The sequence below is a fragment of the Leuresthes tenuis genome, unplaced genomic scaffold, assembly GCF_036924035.1.
Source record: "Leuresthes tenuis unplaced genomic scaffold, fLeuTen1.0.hap1 SCAF_10, whole genome shotgun sequence".
Taxonomy (NCBI): domain Eukaryota; kingdom Metazoa; phylum Chordata; class Actinopteri; order Atheriniformes; family Atherinopsidae; genus Leuresthes; species Leuresthes tenuis.
Window position 1 is genome coordinate 29,631,268 of NW_027325364.1, and position 21,488 is coordinate 29,652,755.

The 21,488-nt window shown below is 41.7% G+C and overlaps 1 protein-coding gene across 1 annotated transcript; it reads left to right on the forward strand.

The window, feature by feature from the left end:
* The first annotated feature begins 14,224 nt into the window (after positions 1-14,224).
* LOC140315764 (delayed-rectifier potassium channel regulatory subunit KCNS2-like) lies at positions 14,225-16,651 on the forward strand. Its single transcript, XM_072393350.1, has 2 exons — positions 14,225-14,419; positions 14,737-16,651. Exon 2 carries the CDS (start codon positions 14,739-14,741, stop codon positions 16,176-16,178), a length of 1,440 nt encoding a protein of 479 aa, XP_072249451.1. The 5' UTR covers positions 14,225-14,419; positions 14,737-14,738; the 3' UTR covers positions 16,179-16,651.
* The last annotated feature ends 4,837 nt before the right edge of the window (positions 16,652-21,488 follow it).

Here is a 21,488-nt window from a genome sequence, read left to right on the forward strand (position 1 = left end):
AATTACTGTCATGGAGATATCTCTGTATTTACAGGAGGGTGACAAATTAAAATAGAAACCTGCATAAAGTGGGTCACCATGTGTCACCATAACAGCTTCACTGTACCCTGGCATTGATTCTGTAAGTCTCTAGAACTCAGCAGGAGGGATGGAACCCATCCATCCATCCATCCATCATCTTACCGCTTCTCCGGGGATCTGGTTGCAGGGGCAGCAGCTTGAGCAGAGAAACCCAGACGTCCCCAGCCACTTCCCCCAGCTTTTCCAGGGGGACCCCGAGGCGTTCCCAGGTCAGCCGAGAGACACAGTCTCTCCAACGTGTCCTGGGTCTTCCTCGGGGTCTCCGGACGTGCCCGGAACACCTCACCAGGGAGCAAAGGCGATTCTAGAGTCTGTTGGGGCCCTAAGCAAAAATTCTCAGGAGGCCCCTCAGACCATCACCATTATGTTATAAATAATCTGACACCAACGAAAAATGTATGAAATCAAAACTGGAACTGATATGACAAAAAAAAAACAGGGTATACATTGTCATAAAGAATCTATACAGGGCATGGCATATGTTATCAAAAAAAACTTTAGCATATAAATAGCTGTTAAGGGGGCTTCAATACTGATATTATAATACTGAATACTCCACTTCAATACTGTAACATTATAAGCTATCTTAATTACTTTCTGTTAACCTGATAGCTAGATAGCAAGTTAATAGAGTGCTAACGTTAGGTTAACATTGGAATTTTTTTTTGGTAGCTTGCTGGCTATAACAGCGTCCAGTGCCAAAGCTGCACGCGCTGCACTGGAGTCGGTCATGGCCAACGGAGTGCCGGTCCAGCTCTGATGGCTAACTAGCCAAAACAGGAAGTAATAAATATAACAATGATACAGTTTATATGTTTAAAATTAACGTTGGGCTAACGTACTGGGGAGACACTTGAACAGCAGCTGACATTAGCGTAAGATAGCATTAGCGTCAGTTTAACGCAGTGGTCACCATCGACATATATACGTCAGCGGTTTATACATTTTTGAGACATTTCGGTAAAAACAGCCCTCTCAAAGGCCCCCTAACGGTTTGGGGCTCCAAGCAGTTGCCTGCTTTGCCTGTTCACAAGCAGCGTGTCTGCCAGGAAGGCATCCAGGAGGCATCCTAACTTGATACCTGAGTCACCTCATCTGGCTCCTCTTGATGCGGAGGAGCATTGGCTCTACTCCGAGCCCCTCCCTGGTGACTGAGCTTCTCACCCTATCTCTAAGGGAGAGCCCAGACACCCTGCAGAGGAAGCCCATTTCGGCTACTTGCATTCGCAATTGCGTTCTTTTGGTCACTACCAACAGCTCGTGACCATAGGTAAGTGTAGGAACGTAGATTGACTGATAAATCGAGAGCTTCGCCTTCTGGCTCAACTCCTTCTTCACAACGATGAGTCGGTGCAGAGCCCGCAACACTGCGGATGCCGCACCGATCCGCCTGTCAATCTCCCGTTCCATTCGTCCCTCACTCATGAACAAGACCACGAGATACTTGAACTCCTCCACTTAGGGAAGGATCTCATTCCCAACCCGGAGAGGGCATTCCACCCTTTTCCTGCTGAGGATCATGGTGTCGGATTTGGAGGTGCTGATTTTCATCCCAGCCGCTTCACACTAGGCTGCGAACTGCTCCAGTGAAAGCTGAAGGTCACGGCCCGACGACGCTACCAGAACCACATCATCCGCAAAAAGCAGAGACCCGGTTCTGAGGTCGCCAAATCGGACCCCCTAAACACCCTGGCTGTGCCTAAAAATTATGAGCAGAATCGGTGACAAAGGGCAGCCCTGACGGAGACCAACCCTCACCGGAAACACGTCCGACTTACTGCAGGCAATGCGGACCAAACTCCGACACCGGTCATATAGAGACTGAACAGCCCTTATCAAGGGGTCCAGCACTCTACACTCCCAGAGCACCCCCCACAGGACTCCCGGAGGGACACAGTCGAACACCTTCTCCAAATCCACAAAACACATGTAGACCACTTGGGCAAACTCCCATGCACCTTCCAGGACCCTGCTGACGGTGTAGAGCTGGTCCACTGTTCCACGATCAGGACGAAAACCACAATGAATCCGAGATTCGACTATCCGACAGATCTTCCTCTCAAGTACCCCCGAATAGACCTTACCAGGGAAGTTGAGGAGTGTGATCCCCCTGTAGCTGGAACACACGCAGAGGCGTGTCAAACAAGACAGCCCTACAACATCCACAGCCCTGAGCTCCAGGCTGAGCTCCGCTTGGCCTGTTGGGACCCATAAGCTGCTTCCAGAGTCCCACTGACCAAAAAGGCTAAGACTCCTTCAGCTTGACGGCTTCCCTCACCACTGATGTTCACCAGCGGGTTCGGTGGTTGCTGCCACAACAGGCACTGACCACCTTACGGCCACAGCTACGACTCAGGAGGGGTGGCCATCCACCTCGACCAGCTGGGGTTTGAGAGGACAGAAAAGAGGGGACAACAAACACTATAACACCATTCAAAGGATACCTGCTGAGACAGAGAAACACAAGTTAATGACAACAATAATGCTAAATGTACATAATGTCATATGAGAAATAAGAGGGGGAAAAAAGAGAGCTATATGAGGAAAGGTGTGACATAAGAGGCCCCCCAGCAGTCTGGGCCTATGGCAGCTTAACTATGGGACCTGAAACGGATCACCTGAGCTCTAACTAACTATAAGCTTTTTCAAAAAGGAAAGATTTAAGCCTAATCTTAACGTTAGAGAGGGTGTCTGCTTCCCGGACATACTGGCAGCTGGTTCCAAAAGAAAGTTTCAGTTTCTCAGTTTTGCCTCAGTTAGCTGTTACCTGGAGAGAGGACATTTTCCATTGTGCTTCAACGTCTCAGGAACTGAGGCCATAGAACGGAAGATCATTAAAAAATATTCAGTTGAAAAATCTTTGCAACTAAAGCTCCTGCCATCTATCCCCAAATAAGAGCCTCAGTGAAAGCCACTTAAACAGAGGATCACATGGAGCTGTGCACCTGTGTAGAAGCATTTACCTTCTTACTCTTTCTCCTCTCACTTGTTTCCATTTTGACGCTGTTGCTAATGTTACAAATATATGGTCAATGTCAAAATAAATTTTTGCTCATTGTGTCAAGCCACTAGACTCCAGCCTGATAAACATGAGATTAATCATTTGTTAATGTGTTATATGCATAATTACTGTACTAAAACTCACACTCAGACTCTCAACGCTGAGAGTAGTTAAGCCACTTTCCATCTGTATCCATCCTTCTCCTTCACTGACTGCATTCTGTCCTGAGTAAGCCAGCATTCTATGCCATAATAATCAAGACCCATTTGTTGTGATTACTGCGGTGTGAAGTAGAGGAGGGAAGACGATTGCTAGCACATTTAATTTTATATGTCTGAATGATATGGCTAAATAGATTCCCACTTTTTAATATATCTATCAATCTCTTTGGATTTTTCTGGTTTATCCATCCAAGTTGGCAGGGATTCAGACTGAGCTTTGAATGAAAACTTCTGTGATGGGTAGAGGGCTCAAGAGAGGTTTCAGTTGACATCCTGGTGTTTGCAGTCAAGGATAAGGTCAACACATTGCTTGACCTTTGCCTCTCAAGGAGAAATGTGTTGAAGGATTGAAATATGAGTGAAGAATAAAGAATACTGGTGAGAAAGAGAGAGAAGGCGGGGGCTTACAATGTTTATAGAGATACAAAAAAGACAGTGAGGGAGAAGGAAAACGAGCCAAAGAAGGAGAGAGGAAGACAAGGAAAGCCTAAAAAAAGAAAAAGGGAGCAGCAGATTTATGCGACAAAAAAAACTCCTACACATTCTTACTCGTGCCTGCACCTCAAGCTTTGAAGGAAAGAAGAAACTGAACAGCATCCTTACTTTTTTCCCCTTTTGTCTCATTTAGTCCTCTATATGCTCTTTTTGTATACACTCTGCTTAAAATCTTCTTAAAACTAACTCACTAAATAGAAGTGTAAAGGAAACATTTCTTTAAGGGAACAATTTAGCTGTCTCAGTGGGTATGATTACTGAATTTGAGATGCGAAAATGAAGGCTTGAAACTTGTATTTGCATTTTAAAAAATTGTAAATGACTGGTCTGCTGAAAGCTCAGAGCAATTTCTCATTGTAAAACCCTAAGATGTATTCCTGGCTGAACACACACACTCACAATGACTTGGCTTATATGTTCCTCTGGAAATTGCCCCAGTGTTGACATCCAAAATTCACTTTTTACCCCCCCACCCTCCGTCAAATGAAAATATAGTGAATGCAAATGCCATCATTTTGTGCCTTTGATGGGAGGCTCCAGCTTGAAATTCAAACCACATTTCAAGCACATTTTATTTATTGTATCTACTGTTTGGCTGCCAGGGGTGAGATACAACAAGAAAGCTGTTATTGTAATTTTTTCTGAAAAAATTCAATAGGTTTCTGCAAAAGTCTCCCATCAAAATATATGAAATGTGAATGAAAGCTTGCCAAGACTGTGTAGAATGTTAATGTTAGTGATTTAAAATGCATGAGGCATTTAGACCAAATAGGCTCTGATTACACATTCTTTTCAAATTCAGTTTTTGGTTCACACAAACAGCCATGATTGGAAAAGCCCCACTCCACCAATCATATCAATGGTTGACTAAAAGGTACATTTATTCAGATATCCTACAATTTGTGTACCTCACTGTATCAATAAAATTGTCGGCTGGTTATTATTTTTACCACACCAGTCATAACAAATGCAAGGTCAAGTTTTATATAAAAACACAAATGTAATGTTCTCATGAAATATGCTTCATACTGAGATTTTGAAATGCCCCCTGACGTTTTTGCATTACAAATGAGTACATTGTCTGTTTGGACTTTTCCAGCTTGCACAAGTTGGATATTTTTATCACCAATATCATACAATCATGAAGCTAGAATGAGATGAGTAAGAAAACAGGCCTGTTTCTTCACAGTGTTGCTCCAGTCAGTCCGGCAGTTTAAAGAATTAGCAGTGAAATCTTTTTCTCTCTTATTGTTTTGTTGTCAGATGATATTTGATTCATGCCTGTTTGTAACAAGAACATAGTCCACTTTAAGTTGGCACTTGTTCTAAAAAACAAGACAAAAAATTACCACCATGTGACTTGTTGGTATCATATTTTTTTTGTGTGTGTATTCATATGAACATGGTCAAGTTGATTATGTTTACAAAGTATTTTGAACGCATCTTTATTAATTAACTAAACACTCTGGAACCCCACCTGAACTCAATAAGAAGAAACCAATACTGTTATCTGGATAAATCTCTCTCTCGGACCTTCACGAACCATCTCCCTCTCCTCTAAGTTTCCCATTCACCTGGATTTGCCCTCTGGCTCCCCGCACCTCCTACCTGTAAAGAAAGTTTACCTTTTTCTCAAAGCTCCCATTGTCGGCGTCTGCTCTTGGGTCGTTTTGAGTCAGCTCGGCGACCTAGCTGTGACAATTGGTAGCTTGTGACATATTGTTTTAAAGGTAGTTGGACGGATGAGATTCTCATTGGGGATTTTAAAAATTCAAGGCCTGGTGCAGCAATTTACAAAATCTGGAACAATTAAAAAAAAAGGACAGAAGAAAAATGTGTAATTTGGCGATTATTTTTACCTCACCCATTAATTATTTCACAACCACTCAGATTTATATTGTGATCCTTTAAAGAGAGCCTTGGCTCTGGACTAAACTGTACAAAGGTGTCTAATTGGCTCCATGGACTGTTTTATTGTAACATGCTATTTTATGTCTTGTCTTTTAAACCATGAATAAAAGGGCTACTTTTTGCTATTACTATTGTGCTAATACTGTTGCTTAGAGATGTAATGACAATGTTAAACTGAAGAATTTTTCTTTTGAAAAGCAAAAACTACAACCACTGAGATAGTAGATCTAAAGAGACTTGAGGAATGCTATGAAGAATAGTTCCTCCTCCACAAAGTGGCACCTTAAATTCAACCATGTGGGAGAGGAATGAATCAAAAGCAGCCTGCTTCAATGAAAAGCAGAAAGTGAATAATTTGCAGATAGTTTGTTAGCACAAATAATTTAGAACGAGCCACCTCAGTAATCCTGAACAGCCTCATGGCATTTGCTATCACAAGCTTCTTCTCCCACACTAATGAAATATGAGGAGGAGTGCTTATGTGCCATCAGAGATACCATTCAAGGCTGATGGTTCTTACCATGCAAGAAGAAACCCATTCATTTCAACTAAATCAGATATCCAGCACAAGATGCACAAGTGAAATATAAACACTGACTACCACTTAATCCCATAACGTTGACATCTGAAAGCAATCCAAATGCCATCATATTATTGAATACAGGGATGTTGAAAGGCACTTTTACACACTGAGAAAATTTACAATCAGAAATAATCATATAATATGAATCATCAGAATATTCAAGTAATCCCAGTGAGCAGGAGATGGTGTCCTGCTGGATAAAAATAGCAATAGATTAAATAACGTTTATAACAGAACAACATTCCCATGCAAACAGTTGAATCCCAAAAAGAATAGGAAAAGTCTTTAATTTCATAACATGAGGACAGAGTGGGTTGTCTGTGCTTTCAAGGCTTTTGCTAAGCTTCTGAAATTCCTATAAAGCTGCTGTGTCAGGGTGTTGAGACTGTCAAGGCCTTTGAGGTGATCTATAGCATCAAACTGGGAGTGCTTGAAAAGCATGGTTAAAGTTTCTATTTAACCCCCAAAGTCATCCAGGATAATGATACTCTATATGTTTTTTACAACTGCAAAACTTGATCTGTGTGGGCAGTCTGATGGGCTTACATGCTCATGTTATTTTGAAGTTTTTTAGAGAGAAAAAGGTGATCAATTTTGTGCTGGTTGTCTGGGAATACAAATCTAGAGGTAAACGATTTTCTTTTTTTTCCCCTTGTCCTGTTCAGCATTATGGCAGCAGTATTGTAGTCTGAATACCTTTGATGCCAAACAGATTTGCTTTGCCAAGGGAAGTTTTATAAATGTAAAGCTCCCCTTGATGCCCATTTATTTATTTCTGTTTACAATATATGACATGTAATAGAACTGAACCGGACCGGGGGACAAGGAAAGAAGAAGAGGAAAGAAGAGGAAACAGAACAAAAATAGAAACAAAAACCAGACAACCAGCTGCTACACCTGTAAAAAACAAAACAGACAACAATCCATGGCCTCTGAGGGGAATCCAGCCTTAGCGCCACCAGGAGCACCTGAAAGCAGACAAGCAGAGAAAAAACAAACACACAAACAAACAAAAACAAGCTCAAGAAGCGGCAATTGCATACAACACAGCTGTGGATATAGATGACCTGAGACGACATGATAATACATCAACTGCTTAGCGACCATGCTACTGGACTAATGAATGTGTGTGTGTGTGTGTGTGAGTGAGAACATGCATCACCCATGGCACAGGACCTACATGATAACCGTGCATAGTTAGAGTGTATAAGCGTACAGGGCCACAATCCACAGCCCCCCAAGCAATCAGAAGCAGGCAGAGAGGGCCACAAGACCCAGGCCACCAGCAGCCCCCACAGAGCACAGAACCCAGAAAGCCCACCGCAGGGACAACCACGCATCCACCCAGAAGACTGCAGAGGAAGCCCCCGGACAGAGCCCCCATAAGCATAGGGCAGAGGCCCTCCGGGAGCCAGGGGCAACAGCCCACCGACCCCAGCCGCCCAGACACGGGCCGTGCACTGGACCCGGGCCCCAGGAGCCCGAGCGCCCCCAAACCCCCCGGCGGAGGCTCCACCCAATACCCAGGAGGGCCAAGCGCCCCAGACAGCCACACAGTGGGTCAGCGCCTGCCCCAGCACCCCTGGCCAAGTGCCCTGGGAGTCAAGACGTGCCCACAGGTGCATGAAGTCGCGAGCAGCGGGGAGAGGCAACGCCGGCCCCCCCATCGGGAGAAGCACAGGCAGGCCAGGCGACAGCAAGTCCCAGATCCAGGCCCAATCATTACCACACACACTTTCACGTCCCATACATCCACATATCCACACGTCCTCCCTCCCTCGACTCCGCTGGGGTGTAGTGCAGCGGGCACACCAGGGGGCCAGCAGCCCCCCAGCCACCACAGACCCCGAACCAGTAGAACAATTAATTAATCCTCTTGGCCCCTCCCGCCCCGAGCAGCAACCAGGAAGCAGGGGTGTGGGAAGAAGACCCCTCCCCTCACCCTTCTGGCTCTTCAATATTTTCAAATAGTGAGCAATTAAAATTGAGGGGCAGCCAACCTTGTAGAACTGGGAGCGCGGCCCTCTGGGCAGCCTACATACCCAAAGAGCCCCGCCCACCAGATGCCACTCAGTGTAACCACCCCCCAAGACCTAATGTGTGTGTGTGAGTGTGTTTGATAAGTAGTAATGTCTAAGGTGTACTGCAGAGTGCAACCAAAGGGGACCACCTACGTGGCCCCATCCCCTACCCCCCACCGAACACACACGCCCCCAAAACCCTTCATGTGTGAGTTTGTGCTGTGTACAGGAGCCAGAAGAGAGAGGGGTATGGGGATATACACCGTGGGAGCTACTCTCCCCCGGAGAGGGCAGCCAGGGACTGGCTGCAATAGGCATCCCCGCTACCTGGGAGCCAACACAGGGCAGGAGGGCCTGATGTCCACCAGGCTCGGGGCCTGCAGCGACCATATTCCGGGAGCTACTGTACCCCCAGAAGGTACCCATCCCGCCCCACCCCACTCAACCCAACCCCACCCCGGAGGACCTCTACAAAAAACAAACAAACAACAACAAAAAACAAACAAACAAACCACCCGGTCACACCAGTCGCAGCAGCCCGGGCCTGAGACCCCTAAACTACCCTAAACTCTAAACTGGTTAATACACAGATTGTTCTTCGCTTTCCAGTTCATGAGAATAGTTTTCTTTGCGATACATAACACTGTGAGAACCATGTGTGCTGAGTTAATTTCCATGTTGATGTTGTCTAAGTCACCCAGTATGCACAGTGTGGGGCATGCAGGGATGCTACATTTTAGCCATGTTGATAGGTCCGCACAGACTTCAAGCCAGAACTTCTGGACAGGCGCACAAAACCACAAAGCGTGTGCATAATCATCAGGTGTGTTATCTGTGCAATGTGAGCAGATGTTTGAGTGTGTTAGACCCATCCTGAACATCCTTTGTCCTGTATAGTGTGTTCTATGAAGGATTTTGTATTGTATGAGCTGTAAATTAGGATTTTGAGTCATTCTGAAGGTGTTCAAACATATTTGTGGCCAGAAGCTATGACTAGAACTGATGGATAAATCTGCCTCCCATTTTGAGGATGGAAGAGACATTGTGTCATCTATCTTAGACAATAATTATATATTTTTGATAGTAGTTTTGGGGTGCAGATGCTTAGAAATTCTGCTACCCTAATCGGGAGTTGTAAGTCTGGTTGGTGGAGGATATATTTCTTTGTTATTATAGACTTAAGTTGTTGATATTCTAGGAATTTATTGCTGCCTATCTCATGTTGTGATATGAGCTCATCAAATGAAATAAAATTTCCATTTTTGATTATATGTTCCAGATGTTTGATTCCTTTGATCTTCCACAGAGTAAAGTTTAGCATTTTTTTTGTTTTGCAGTATGTCAGGATTGTTCCAGATGGGTGTAAGCTTACATGGGACAAGTGAAGACTTTGTTATTTTAAGAAATTCCCACCAGGCTGTCAGAGAGGTGCTGATGTTAATGCTTTTGAAACATTTGTGATTTTTTTACGTTTTGACTAATAAGTGGCAGGTCAGAGATTTCCAGATTATCACACAATGCTTGTTCTATATTTATCCATGGTTCATCTATTGGGCTAGGTTTAAACCATTTTGATATATACTGTAACCTATTGACTAAGGATTTGTGCTAAAAATTAGGTAAATCTAATCCACCACAGTCCTTGGTCGTCTGTAGGGTTTTTAAACTAATACGTGGTGGTTTGTTTTTCCACAGAAATGTGGAGATGCATGAATCTAGTGACTTAAACCAAGTAGCAGATGGTTTTATGGGGATCATTGAGAACAAATAATTAACTTTTGGTAGTATCATCATTTTAATGGTTGTAACTCTCCCCATAAATGATATAGATAAGGACTTCCAATGAGAGAGATCGTCCTCTACTGTCTTTAATAATTGCACATAATTTAGCTTTGTTAGCTCTGAGAGCCTGGAGGAAATGTTTATGCCTAAATATCTAATATTTCCTGACTGTAAAGTGAGGTAAACAATTTTAAACAATTCCAATGCCTATGGTTGCATTTTCTGAAAAAAAAAAGAAAAAAAAAAGATCCTTGATATATTTCCAATTGAGTTAAGGCCTGGAGTCCTGAGCAGCAGATAACAATGCCAAAATTAGATTTAAATTATCACAGTGGCACATCCTGAAAGAATAGTAATTGCAGTCAGTGTCTTCACTTCAAGGCCTCTCATTCAGCTGAATGATGACATGTTGTTAAAACCTTCTTAATTACTTACCTTAGACATAAATGGGCTAATGCTGTATTTTTCAATATGTTTTTCAATATGTTCAAAAAGTGGATTAAACTTGAAAAAAAAATAGATGAACAGTTTTATCTACTTGACACTTGTCATTGCTGCGTCCTAACCAAACAAACATCCTTAGAAATAAAAGTGCAAGCTAGAACCACAATCGTTTATTTTCTTACTTTTTACCACAGAAGAACCTCTTTTTCAGTTCTTGGTAGAACCTTTTATAAGGGTTTCATATGGCTTGGCAGAAATAAGGCTTGTATTAGACATTAGAGTCATCAACAATTATGCTGTGACAAATTCATGGTGTGCCATAGAACTTTTGCAAGTATTTAGTTTCTGAATAATGGGAATTTTTAAGGTGTGACGCATTAACAGCTGTGATTGACAGCCAGGATCATAAATTAATCTGTGAAATGGATTTCTCACATTGAGGAAAATGCAACTGACCACCCAAGAAGATGACCCTTCATCTAAGACAAGCACAGAGATTAGAAATCAGACAACCCTTCCACGTGGACCTTCGCCTTCTAAAACAGAGTACGGACAATAGACACGTGTTAACTACAGGCAGCAAGACATGTGGTACTTACTGCAAAATAGAAGAAAACTTCACAATATCCAGAATCCCATCCTGCCTTTGGATGAGCCCACACTTTGTGTAGACTGCACACTTCAACACTCAAAAATAGAGAGCTCCCACTGGAACAGCTTCAGTTGGCTTCTGTATGGCTTCTTAGTCCAGATGGAGGAACTACTTCTGGTCTCCACTATCTACCCAAGTTGGCATTCTTTACTTTGGCTCACAGCACATTAAGAGCAACAAGAGGACACCTCTCTGTTGGGCAGGACTTAAGAGTGGCCATCTGTTCTGTACCACCAAAGATTTAGAAATATCACAGATGCATGTTTCACTAAATTGTAAACTGGCAAAAATATAATGGAAATGTACATAAATCCTCCTTCCCCATGTTTTTGCCTAATCTGATTTGATATGATTTTGTAATGTCTGAATGAATTATTCAAGTTCACAGAACAGTAACATTATGTTATCTAGCTCATATCTCAGTATGGAATGCTCCCCATGTGGGTACACTTTGTGTGGTGCAATCATCACACATTCGTGTAGTTAACTGAGACACTAAAACAATTTGAGATCATAAAGAAGAGGAAATAATTGGCTCTACTAAAATATTACTAAAATTAGATTTAATGTACACTAAATGGTGTCAATTACAAAATTAATGATTGTTATTTATTAACAAAATATTGTGAGTTAGTTGTATCTAGGAAGTTACTCAGCCAACTATGTAACACTATTTGGTGCAATTACATCAATACCAGTACTCAGACCACACTTACTAAAAAGCATGTCTGACTGATGGACATGTATGCAAGATTATAGCTGACTTTCTTTGCTTTTCCCATAAATAGTGACTGTCAATGACATTACTTTTTATGACATAACACCTTGTGTTTTACTTAGTTGAGATTTTATGTCCCATGTATATTGGAAATTTTATGACATTCGAAGCATTGGGGTTCAACTCAGATCCAGCTACTTTGTGATACAGCTGCTTTACTGTGTGATAAAAATGGAAAGCAACAACAAAACACACACAGTGGTGGTGCTTACAATGATTTAACATGGTGTCTTAGCAGTGCTGAAGAATAGGGGCTGAAGACATGATTGTGCCCCGGTTGGCACAAAATATACATTATATGTAGGTATGTTCCTTGCAACTCTATAAAAGCACCACAGCTAGATTTCCCCAAGTAAACATGCCACCATCTCTCTTAATGCACTTGAACATAATATATCTCTCCTTGGAGAGAGTAATCAATTGAAACATGGTCTTGCTGCTCAAATACCTATTGCTTGGCCAGAAATTACAGTAAAGACATCAACTTTGGTAGTGCACTGCTAAAACTACAATGATTAAAATGGATACGTTTACATTATTGGCTATATCTTTGAAAATATGAAGATGAAAAAGAATATTTGAGAATGACAATCTTGAAGACTCTTAAAGAGCGTTTTATGGAACTCTGAGTCTTACAAAGACCCTTGAAAAATACATTTTTCAGCCGTGCTTCTTTCGGGCCAATTATTCTGGGTGAAACCTCAGCCCATCACAAACAAGAAAAGAAATGGATCCCTTATTTTCAAAAGAAATACAAGCTTTCAGCCAAGAGAGTTTGGATGTAGAGGCTCTTGTCAGGAAGCGCAATCTCCTTCATTAGAACCTTGAGATGTTGGAGGCAAAATGTCCAGCGCTTGATCTGTAAAAGAAAAGCTGCTCTGGAAGGCCACAGCTATAACACTGGCTTTATGTTCCGCCAGACAGGGCTGTTAATGATGTTGCACTGAACTAATAAAAGGAGCTGCAGGTGGTGGAGGTGGATGGTCTTGAATAGTCTATATATCTATTGCTATATAGATATAGATATAGATAAATATATTTGATCAAACAACATAATTCCTATGTATTTTGTAGAGATGACTTTCAAACAGCATTTTATCTGTAAACACTTGGAATGGCTGATTGTCATAATTCTTATTGATGATAGTTACCACTGACTATTCCATAGACCGAGCAATCAACTTTAACCTTTACATGAAAGCATTGAAGATCACATGTGACAAACCTTTAAAGAATATGAAAAAACATCAGCAGCCTTTTCAGTGTAATTAGAGAACCAAGAGACCTTGACAGTTTATCTACACTCAAACACGTATTTCTCTCTTGATGTAATATCACTTTTGATTTTGAACATACTGCTTGGTTCACTAATGGTGAGGAAAAGATTAAGTCTTAGACAATCTAAATCTGTAAACCCTTCACGCAAACTAGTGGGGTATGTTTCAAGGAGAGTGCATACTGCACAAGGACAGTCTGAACACAAATGAGTTGCATCATGCCACATTTTTCCCTTGTGGGACATAAACTAAGGATATTTCTGCTCAGTCACATATATTCACTTTTTAAATCTGTCTCTTGTGAGTCATTCACTTGTAAGGTCTAATATAGTAAATTACTGCAACAGAGGCCATGGTAGTGCCCTAAATAGTAGAGCTACTGATCTCGCATTTACGTCATGTTATTATGTGATATTACTTTAATGTTTGCATTAACATCTCGAATAAGAATCTCGAAGAGGCCGGGTTAAAGGAACTGTGACGTTTACAGTGACAGTCTAATTTCCATACATTTTATTTTCGTTCGATAACTTTGTTATGACTTGCTGCCTGGAGAGGTTTTATCCCTTCGTTAGTTGGTGATTCCCTTTGCACCCGGAGCTGCGCCTCGCCCCTCAGCACCATGATGCTGAGATCACTTCTAGAGGGCGGTGCAGAGAGAGAAAGAAAGAGAGAGAGCTACGTGTTGCTGCGCAGCAACAGATAGAAAGAAGAGAGGGACAGAGACACAGATAGGAATTCCCTCGCTCAAACAAAAGCGGCTGCCAGGGCGTACCAGCTCCAATGGCGCTCAAAATGTACAGCAATAAATGTGATCGATACCTGTAACTGAAGGTCGCGTAAAACCCGCTGAATGTAGGATCTAAGGACAGCAGCTACAATAACCCATATGGTTTTTTTATATATAAGGAAGCGTATTTTATTCATAGTCTGGATGTATATTGTTAGTTAAGTGTTTTTTTTTAACATCTGGCCGAGCCTGCTGGAACAGTGGAATATTTCTCTGTCCGCTCCAAACATTAGCCCAACAGAAACGCGGCTGCTTGGAGACCAGAGGACAAAGGTCTCATCGTCTATTACAGGACCAGAGGTTGCCCACAAACTGCATTGAGACATTATTGAAAATGTAGAGTCTCCTTAAGGCAGTATTTTGTGATCTGTACGAGCCTTAAGGTGAGTTCTTGTGTCTTTGTTTTAAGCGCAATATGTAAATCATAACTCTCCTGTGTCTAATTTAATAGAAAATACGTGAAACACAACGGTACATCTGTTTGGTTTTATGTTGTATTAACTGAAAATAAATCATTTTAACTGTCTAGTGTTTAAATAACTTCTTCCTCTTTTCTTCTCTCTGCATGTGTGTGTTTCTCCTTGTTGGTTGTCTCTTTCTATCCGTCTTCCTCTTTGTGTAAACGTGATTTGGTCTGTCACCTTCCCTTCCATTCTTTCTCTCTGTGCCCCTGTGCGTCTGTGTGTGTCTCTCTTTCCAGACATGACAGGTCAGGTCCCGGGGGAACCGACCGGCGGGGCTCACATGGATGACAAGGCGGCTATCCGCATCAACGTGGGCGGCTTCAAGAAGCGTCTCCTGTCGGACACTCTCTCCCGTTTCCCCGAGACGAGGCTTGCGCGTCTCCTCCAGTGCCAGTCCAAAGAGTCAATTCTTGAGCTGTGCGACGACTATGACGACACAGAGAAAGAGTTTTACTTCGACAGGAACCCGGCACTCTTCCCCTATGTTTTGAATTTCTACAATACAGGGCGGCTGCACGTCATGGCCGAACTGTGCATCTTCTCCTTCAGTCAGGAGATTGAATACTGGGGTATCAATGAATTCTTCATTGATTCCTGTTGCAGCAGCGCCTACCACTGTAGAAAAATGGACCAGGATCGGGAGGACTGGGATGACCGGAGCGATGAGGGAAGCACCACTTCATCATTTGACGAGCTATTGGAGTTCTACAACGACGCCTCCAAGTTTGACAAGCAGCTGCTCGGAAGCGCACGGAGGCGTGTCTGGTTAATGCTGGACAACCCCGGGTACTCAGTGGCCAGTCGTATAATCAGCATCCTCTCTATTCTTGTGGTGCTGGGCTCTATTGCTACTATGTGCATGAACAGTATGAGTGAGTTCAGCCTGTTGGACAGTGAGGGTCAACCCACGGAGGACCCACGTTTCGAGACAGTGGAGCACTTTGGTATCGGCTGGTTCACTCTGGAACTGGTGGCCAGGTTCGTGGTAGCGCCAGATCTTATGCACTTCTTTGATCACCCCTTAAACATGATAGATCTGGTGTCCATTCTTCCGTTTTACCTAACGCTCCTTATAAACCTAGTGGTGGAGAGTAGCCCGGCTCTGGCCAACCTGGGACGAGTTGCGCAAGTTCTGCGGCTAATGAGGATTTTCCGCATCCTGAAACTGGCCCGTCACTCCACGGGTCTGCGCTCCTTGGGGGCCACCCTCAGAAACAGCTACAAAGAAGTGGGCCTTTTGCTTCTCTACTTAGCCGTCGGGGTGTCGTTTTTCTCCGTCATGGCCTACACGGTGGAAAAAGAGGACAGCGAGGATCTCTCCACCATCCCTGCATGTTGGTGGTGGGCCACCGTTAGTATGACCACAGTGGGGTACGGAGATGTGGTGCCAGTGTCCATTGCAGGCAAGCTTACCGCCTCAGCATGCATCCTGGCCGGAATCTTAGTAGTTGTGCTTCCGATTACTCTTATTTTCAATAAGTTTTCTCTGTTCTACAAAAGACAAAAGAAGCTTGAGATCGCCATGAGAAGCTGTGATTTCGATGAGGGAATAAAAGAGGTGCCCTCTGTCAACCTGAGGAACTACTACGCTCATAAAGTGAAATCTCTCATGGCCAGCTTGTCAAACATGAGTCGGAGTTCACCCAGTGAACAGAGTCTTAATGAATCATTACACTGAAACAGTCTTGTTTAGAACGCTCAGCCATGTTGAATGACGCTGTTCATTCATTATGGCTGCATGAGGAGCTGTCCAGGGTGCTGACACCAATGGCCCAACAAACTGCTTTCTTCCACTAATGTCCGCCCTGTTTGCCTTTCTGTAGCTCAGTGCAATAAAGTGTTGATTTCTCTGTCTGTCACAGTAAGACATTATGGAAATGCACATGACAGCCTCAATATGATATTTCACTGCGCACTACTCTGGCGTTTCACCAAACAGTCAAACAATTTGACTATAGCCCATTAAAAAAGTTGAACAAAGCTTTTGTTGTTTACAGTCTTAGACAGTGTAACTCTAATGTCCACCTTGAAGCTATATTGTCGTGAACAAATATGTCTGAAGTAGCTCCAGTGTATCTCTTGAAAGAGACTTGGTGTATTAATGTGGTGTTGCAACAAAACTTCAGATGTGTGGTTAAAGCAAAATATATTAAACATAAACTACATGAAATCCGTTCTTGTTTTTCTAATGTACAGAGCCGGGTCCAACTCACTTCCTATGTCTCAGTCAGCAAGATTGAAATAACACGTGTAAGCCTGAAGGGGAGAGAAGGATTGATAATGATGACTGACACAGTGTCTTAAACAGTTTGACAGGCATAGCAAAAACCATTCAGAAATGACATGTTAGATAAATTTATCATTGCGGGATCTGATTTTATGGCTGCATCATAGCATGTAGTGAAGCGCTTTGAGTGGTCAGTTAGACTAGAAAAGCGCTATACAAGTACAAGTCCATTTACCATTTACCATTCCAGAAAGAAAAAAAAAGTATTTCATTTCAAGCAAATGACTTTATTAACAACATGGCTATAAATCTGTCACAACTATATGTCCTGTCTCACCTCGAAGCAGAAATGTGTATAGAATACAGTTGGATTTTAAGAGGACACAAAAAATATATACACAAGGTGTATAGTTTTTCTTGTCTCAGAGTTACAATTCATTTCAAAATGTCAAATAATTTGTCTCAGTGTCTCCTACAACACCTGAAAAATGCAGCTGTCTCTCTTTTGCTATTTTTTGTTGAGGTGTCTGAGGTGTCTTTTGTTATTCCACTAGCAGAGAGTGAAGTTTCTGTACCCTTCTCGCTGGTTCTGGTCAGCCTAAATAAATAACTCTCTCCTTGGATGCAGTAACAGCTGAAAAAATTCAACAGAGCACTCACTTAGCGGCATCGATTTCAGTTTAAAGGATAAAGAGCCAATTTCTGCAAGCAGGCACTGGCACCAAAAAGTCTATCTTTTTGTCATACTTTTTTTGGGCATTTCATATTTTGATAATGCACCATTTGCACCATTTAGCCCGGTTTTGATTTAATAATCATTTTATTATTAAACCAAATCTTCAAATGACAAATGAAAATTGCTATTCTCAACCAAATCTTCTAATCTACATGTATGTGATGGAAAAATATCATTGTTATTGTATTAACGGATTTATACAGTCTGATTTTGCAAATAGATTATGTAATTTTCTATCAGTGTAACTGATCTAAAAGTCTCTGTAATAACAAACAATTTGTTGAATACATGAATACTTTCATTTTGACTCATTCAAGGAACAATAAGAGAATAACCGAGCAGCACAGAGGGATTCATTCATTGCATTTCAGTAAGAAGGTCACGCACACTTGTTAAATCCTAATGAGAATTCTATATCGTTCCTACATCCTTTGTGAGCATTTCTGGGTAGCTCATTTGAAATAGTATTTGCCCTCAGAGTCTAATTATATCAGTCTCCTTTTGTTTACTCCTAAACCTTTAAAGACTTTTCTCTGGGGAGCAAATCCACTACACTTCACCAAACTAGCAAGGGAAAATCTGTGAATGAGTTTATATAGACAGCAGATGACATTTTACCAAAATCAACAAAAGTATGGCAAAAAATAGTTATCCATCTCTTTTATCTTAAGTAGAAGGAAGTAATTATAGAATTTTATAGAATAAGACTGAAATTGTATTCTATTGGAGTAACAATAATAAGACTTGTAGACTGGTCCGATGTCATATAAGACCAAAAGATCTGGGCTTGTGTGTGTGTGTGTGCACGCACGTGTGTGCGTGTGTGTGTGCTTGCATGTGTGTGTGTGTGCGTGTGTGTATGGGTGAGTCACTATGACCACTGATGAGTATGACAGAGATATCAGGCCCTTAGCTAACTTCCCTTGGCTCGCCTGTATCGTTACATACTGACTGTCGCGATAGATGCGAGGAAGGCTCTGGGTCTGCCTGCCACACGGCTCAGTACAGACAGCAGCTCAGGTTATTATACAATGGCCTGGATGGAAAAAACTGTCTTCTTTACCAATAAATATGGAAGCCTAAATGTCCAGTCCAATCAAGATTGGGATAAAAGAGTTGAATAATTCTTTCTCACATGTGTTCATCAAAGCTCTTAGAGGTGTACATGATAATCAGTGTTAATTATTCAATCAAATGAGTGCCTTTTGATCAAATGTCTATTGAAGTAAAATGGGCTTCCTACAAAAGTTCCATGAGCCTGGGTTTATTTGGTTCCTTTTTTATTAGCTGTGAACAAAGACATCAGAAGAAGAGGATAAAAGATGTTGAAAATGAGGGAAGAAAACCAAACTTACTAATGAGGTGCTGACAGGGAATAAGACTTAATGGTGTATGTGCTTTCTTATGCATGTGCGCAAACACTGTAAACAAAGATACCAGACAGTATGTCTAATGGGGAACTTATTGAAGCTGGCAGCACAAGCATCATCTCCAGTCTGCTCTATATTGGTGACTTAAACTCTGTTACTAAGCAGGCGCTCCATGTTTTTGCACATTACCATCTGCTACCATCACTTTGCTTTAAACAGAGTGGGCAGATTGGATCTTTTCAGTGTGTTCGTTCTTTCCTCTCCCCACATATTTGACATCTTCCCACCATGTTTGATCTGGTGTGAAAGTTTCTAAAAATAAAGGTGTCATTACATGGATCACGGTAAACTTAATTACCACATGCAAATCTCATGCAAACATAGACTGAATGTGTGTGTGTGTGTGAGTGTGTATGTGTGTGCCTGGCAATCCCAGATGTCACTGGGCAAGAGGCAGGGTACACCTTGGAATGGTCAGTCATCACAGGGACAAATTACTCAAACAACCATACAAGCTCACATTCACTTCTACCTGACATGCATGTTTTTGGAGGAAGCATGAGTACCTGGAGAGAACCCACACGTACACGGGAAGAACATGCAAACTTCACACGGAAAAGCCCCAGCCAGGATGCAAACCAAGAATCCTGTGAGCTGTGAGGTGATGGTGCAAACCAGCACACTACCATGCAGCACCTTATTAGTACATCAACACTAAAATAGCAGCAGGTACAATGTTTATTGTTTATATGACGCATGTTCGTATGTTAGAATTTTGTCTAAGATTTTGTCAGCAAGTAAAAGTAAGTCCAGCCTCACTCAGTCATTTAGCTCGCCATAATTTATTTCGATATACTTACCTATATATATATATGTATTTTATGTCATATTGTCCTTGTTTTTGTTCCCTTATTTCTGTCTGTCAACTCAATTATCACAAACCTTAGCAAAGTTTATGTTATTCCATTATAGAATTACTGGAAGGCATCAACCATAATTGTGTTTTCACTGCCAGTATGACCATGTTTTTTTAGTAACCAATTGACTGTTTAGGCCGTAAATATCAGTGAATACATTAAAAAAAAGTCCATTGTTATTCTTGCTTTGTTCCAAATATGGTGAGTTAATAAATAAAAAAAAGCAAACATTCACATTAAAGGTAAAAATTTTGCTTGGAAATCGGGAATCAAAACTGCTGATCATCTGTTACAAGGGTAGAGACACGACTTTTCCACTTGCCAACCTGAAACCCATCAGCCAGATTGGCTATAGATACTAGTTTAAAAGAAAAACACTAAAATGACCAAAGCCTTTTTTTTGTCAGGATTTCCGAAAGTACAAACCTGACTCTTGAGTGATCACAAGTACGATGGGTTTAATAAACCCTCTACCTATTAAGTACCTTGTGATACAATAACTGTGAGAACTAGACCAGAGAAAAAAAATCCAGTCTTGGCTTTAGTTTTTAGCAGGGGAATTATTTTTTGTGTGTATTGTGTTGTTAGATGGCCACTCAGCTTCATCCTCATTCCTTTCCCAGGAATGAGGCCAGAGAGTCATCATCTGAATCTCACTCATTCAGTTTAGTTCACAGAATCTGCAGTGAAATTAATTGCGAGAGCATAACCTACAATATAATGAGATATGTACGGTACATATGTACAGCTCAAAGTGAATAAAACCCCAAATAATTTCTCAGCCATTGCTGCTCCCATCAGTTTCGGAAGGTCAGAGAGACACAAACTGAATCTATCATCACCCTTGAATGTGGGGTGGGGGTCAAGTCATGAGGACAGACAGAAGAAATGAAGACACATTTTATCCAACATCAAAGTGAAAAGTTAAATTCTGTTTGTGATGTGTTTTTGTGTTTATATGATTTGATGTTAATGCATTTTGTGCTGGCTTATGTGCATGTGTCTGGTATGCAAGTGTGTGTCATCAATTCCCTCTGGAACCAGTTTTCTTTAGGATGTGCCAAGGACACTGGTGGAGACAGTTTGATTTGTAAATCTAATCTTGAATTGGAAGGCATCTAAGGGTCACAGGTCTGGCACAGTCCTGTGGAATGATGTCAATAATACCTCTAAAAACCTTGACATGTCAAGCTGTTTACTTTTTGGAAAAAAAATAAACAATTATGTGGAAGGCACAGCAGCAGTAATGAAAAATACGGGCAAAGGTGGATTACTACGAAGCTGCCTGCAAACACAGACACATGGCACTGTGTGATGAAAAATTTCTGCAACATGCAGCAACACAACATCACAGTTCTTTAGTTTTGGTGCAGAAAACTTGATTCATGTCAGTCAGGGCCACAGGCATCAATAAATACATGTTTTGACACTATTCAAGTGGAATAGAAAAATGACTAGAGTGCAGATCTTGGATCAAAAGAAAATACCAGCTGTTGGTGCAATGTGTTCATCAGTGAAACTGTTAAGAGGCAACACACATAACACGTGAGAAGCTCTGGATGAAAGCTGATCTCCTGAGTAGTGGGGGCTTTGATAACATATTATAAGACATGATGCGAATATAATAGCATAATGAGTCTATTTCTGCTTCTTAGATTTGCAGTCCCTCTCCTTTTCTTCTCTCCAGTTCTCCTGCTTTTTCTCCATCTATCATACTGCATAATCGATTCACTAAATA

Excerpts from the sequence above, each read along its gene's own strand:
- LOC140315764 (XM_072393350.1), top strand. The coding sequence starts at position 14,739 with ATGACAGGTCAGGTCCCGGGGGAACCGACCGGCGGGGCTCACATGGAT.